General features: G+C 39.7%; 1 protein-coding gene across 1 annotated transcript in view; it reads left to right on the forward strand.

The window, feature by feature from the left end:
* treh (trehalase (brush-border membrane glycoprotein)) overlaps window positions 1-4,308 on the forward strand; it is a 22,556-nt gene that overhangs the window by 4,521 nt on the left and 13,727 nt on the right. Inside the window, exons 6-9 of the mRNA XM_016490677.1 lie at window positions 2,739-2,831; window positions 3,108-3,224; window positions 3,335-3,457; window positions 3,641-3,690. Of these exons, the coding sequence (XP_016346163.1) occupies window positions 2,739-2,831; window positions 3,108-3,224; window positions 3,335-3,457; window positions 3,641-3,690 (383 nt within the window). The remainder of the gene's footprint in view (window positions 1-2,738; window positions 2,832-3,107; window positions 3,225-3,334; window positions 3,458-3,640; window positions 3,691-4,308) is intronic.

Here is a 4,308-nt window from a genome sequence, read left to right on the forward strand (position 1 = left end):
CGACAGAAGCAAAAGCAAATGTCTGTCATGGTATGGGGGCCTTTCATGGGAAGTCCATGGTTATTAGATCAAGACAATGCCAGCTCTCTCATTCTACATGCTACAACAGCGTGGTTTTGTAGAGACAGAGTGGATGTGCTAGACTGGCCTGCCTGCAGTCCAGATCTGACTCCTTTTGAAAATGTATGACCAGTCATGAAAAGGAGAATCAGACAACGACAATCACACACTGCTGAGCTTCTGAAGTCTTGTTTCACCAGACTCTTGGTCTCATCCTTTGAAATGCTTTTTCAAGCCTGTGATGCAGCCAATTCCAACTGTTGCTTGTCTTCTCTTCATCTGGTGAAATTCATGTTCAATCGGATTTAAATCTGGAGATTGATTTGGGCAATCTAAGACTTTACATTTCTTTGCCCTGATAAACTCCTTGACTGAACTGGCACTGCTGAGCTTCTGAAGTCTTGTTTCAAGAGAGACTGGACAAAAATTTTGCTTGCAAAACCTTAACAATTAGTATCCTCAATTTCCAAACAATTAAACATTGTAATTAAAAGGACCGTTGATGTGACGCAGTGTTAAACTTGCCTCTGTCCCAACTTTTTTGGAGTGTGTTGCAGCCATCAAAATCTTCCCAATGAATCTGGTGGCATTTTCTTGAACATTGGTAGCCAAGATGTTTGTGTACACTTCTGCATTCATTCTGCTACTGTCATCATTAAAGTTGAGAGGGCCTGTTCCAGAGACAGCCATGCATGCCCATGCCATGACACCACCTCCCCCATGCTTTACAGATGAGGCTGTATGCCTTAGGATCCTTTGCATTTCCCTTTTTCTCCACACGTTTGCTTTCCCATCACTTAGATAAAGGTTAATCTTTGTCTCATCTGTCCATAAAACTCTGTTCCAAAACTCTACTGGCTTTTGCAAACTCTAATCTTGCCTTTCTATTTTTGGTGCTTGTCAAAGGTTTGCATCTTGCTGTGTAGCCTCTGTAATTCTGTGTCAAAGTCTCCTGCGGACAGTAGATTGTCAGAGCAACACCCCAACTTTCTGGAGGTTGTTGGTGATTTTACAGACGTATTTTTGGGTTCATTTTCACAGCTTTTATGATTTGCATGTCATCAACTGCTGTTGTTTTTCTCAGCCAAGCAGGTCGTTGTTGGTTGCTGATGTCGCCATTGGTTTGCAAACTCTTGATTTCTCCTTGCCCTTTGTTTTTGCTATGACTCAGAATGCAGAAGCAATGGATATAACTGATACGGAAATACAGAGTTCTGGCATGAAACTCTAGATGGTGCAGTGCTGATCAGAGGTTTGCATCTTGCCGTGTAGCCTCTGTAATCCTGTGTGAAAGTCTCCTGAGGACAGTAGATTATCAGAGTATCACCCCAGCTTTCTGAAGGTTGTTGGTGATTTTACAGACACGTACTTCAGGGTTTATTTTCATAGCTTTTATGATTTGTCTGTCATCAACTACTGTTGTTTTTCTCAGCCGATCAGGTTGTTGTGGGTTGCTGATGTCGCCGGCGGTTTCCAAATGCTTGATTTCTCCATGCCTTTTGTTTTTGGTATAGGTCTAATTGAGTTCCTCTTTTCATTTAGCATCCAAATTGCTTGCTTTTCTCTTGAAGTCAGCTGCCTCGTCTTCATCCTGGTTTGTGTGTGTCATCATTGAATGCAGAAGAAATGGATATAACCGATACAATACATTCCCTGCTTTTAATACCTTAACAATTAATGCAACAGGACACAGCTGATCACTTAGAGAGACCTGTGAGACAACTGTTCCAATACTTAAGCTCACATCAGGTAAGGGGATGAAACTCTTTAAAAAAAAAAACCCCAAAACAACAAAAAAAAAACTTTTAGACATATTTAAAGATTTCTTGACTCCACAGCAAACGGAGCAATTTTGTCTTTACTGTTCCAATACTTATGGAGGGCACTGTATAATATATATGTATATTTGTATGTATATGTATATATATGTATATTGTAATTAAAAGGACCGTTGATGTGACGCAGTGTTAAACTTGCCTCTGTCCCAACTTTTTTGGAGTGTGTTGCAGCCATCAAAATCAAAATTTGTTCATATTTACAAAATACATTTACGTTGGTCAGTGAAAACGTTGGAAATCTTTTCTTTGTACTTTTGTCAATTAAATAAGTTAAAGAGAATGAACAAATCACAGATTCTTGATTTTATTGCATTTTTACAAAATGTCCAGACTTCTCTGGAATTAGGGTTGTACTTTACAAAGGCTTGTTTTAAAATCCCTATTGTAAAAATGGAAGAAAAAAACACTTCTGGAACCAGCATTACTGAAAATGTGGACGAGCGCTAATGCACTCTCTGTTGTTCAGTTTTTTCTTGGTGACCACACTGTTATTGGACACTTTCACTCATTAAATATATATTAATCATGGCTGTTAGTGTGGCATACAGTGAATTTCTACATTGGTATTGGTAGTTGACAAATATATGCGTAATTCTGCATCCACACCACTAGGTGTCAGTGTATGTCCACAGCCAGCCCTCTTGCTGGTGCACACATCATGCACGGATAAATATGATCAATATTGTCAAATCTGATTTCATGGTGACTTTAATAAACACATAGCCGCACCCTGACAACTACCCACAACACAATAGCATCATAATGATTAGTTCTGCACTGGCAAAACCCACTCATATTTTCTTTAGAAACTGTAATAATCAAGGTGTTTTTGTTCTTCAGGGACTCATATTGGGTAATAAATGGTCTCCTTTTGTCAGAGATGACAGAGACGGCTCGAGGAATGATTCTGAACTTTGTGTACCTGGTGGAAAGGTGCACTTATTTCTCTTGATTTTCACATGATCAGTTTCATCGTTTCAAAACATTACTGCTAAATAACAGATATTTGACTCATAAATGACTCACAATGAAATTAATTATTTATTCACCTTGACATAATCTGTATGTTTTTCTAATAATGATGATCTAAGTATGATTGCTTCAGTTCATAATTAATTAAGAAATGCACAAGCTTTTATTCTATTAATAATACAAAAGGACTTAAGCAGTAAAGCACTCACTTACTGTTTCCCTTCACTTCCCATTCAGATACGGCTTTGTCCCAAACGGTGGTCGTGTTTATTACGAGCGGCGTAGTCAGCCTCCCTTCCTTCCGCTAATGGTGGAAAGTTTCTATGAGGTCACTGGAGACAAAGACTTCCTCAGGTAACCTTTCCGACTAAACTGCCCTCCTGCAGGTTTGTTGAATATTGAGGTGTTGCACTGAACCGCTCTGAACAACACCTCTGCACCGCATGTGCTCTGTGTGTGTTTAGGCAGGTTTTGCCAGCACTGGAAACAGAGTACAGCTTTTGGATGCAGAATCGCTCTCTTCCTGTGGCGATGAGTGGACTGACTCACATCCTGAATCGATATAATGTACCAGTGGACAGGCCGAGGTGAGACACTTCATTAAGACTGTGCATTTTAAGAACATGTCAGGGTCACCACCAAACGCAAAATGCAACTTTATTTTGCATAAAGAAATCTTAAGTTTCATTCGTATTACTGAGATTCTCAATACTGTAATAAAGTAACACATCTGGATGCATTCCAGTATTTAAATCTGTGACTATTTGCAGACCTGAGTCGTACAGTGATGATGTAGAACTGGCTGAGGGCCTGTCAGCAGGTAGGAATCTAGGTGCTCTATTGAGGCCAAAATGCAAATATTTTGACTACTTTTACCTATTAAAGGAATAGTTCACCCAAAAATAAAAATTTGCCAAAAATGTATTCACCTTCAGATCATTCAAGATGTAGATGAGTTTGTTTCTTCATCAGACCAGATTTGGCGAAATGTAGCATTACATCACTTGCTCACCAATGGATCCTCTGCAGTGAATGGGTGCATATGGGAAGCCAAACACACCAAAAGTGGGATGAAACAGCGTGGTATTAAAGTGTTCACGCCGCGCTGACCTGTCATCGGCGCGGCTCAATGGACCGAGCTGCGTGACCGACTCGACAGCGCAGAGAGGACGTGTTTACTAGCGCCACCAAACTGACATCGCGGCGCTGATCAGTTACAACAGCGCAGCGCGAACATTACTCTCCACAGAAGTTTGTTTTTTTCCTGCACATAACATAATGAAGATCAGTATTAAGTTATCACATTTCTTTTGCTTACCTTTCTACTACATGTTAACAGTTGTACTTTGAAAAACTGCAAATATAGAATATAAGACTTTAATAATTTTACAATACCATAGTCCTCTTGAGGAGCACACCCAGCTTCTAGTATATATAT

This window comes from Sinocyclocheilus anshuiensis, unplaced genomic scaffold (genome assembly GCF_001515605.1).
Source record: "Sinocyclocheilus anshuiensis isolate Anshui unplaced genomic scaffold, SAMN03320099.WGS_v1.1 scaffold569, whole genome shotgun sequence".
Classification (NCBI taxonomy): domain Eukaryota; kingdom Metazoa; phylum Chordata; class Actinopteri; order Cypriniformes; family Cyprinidae; genus Sinocyclocheilus; species Sinocyclocheilus anshuiensis.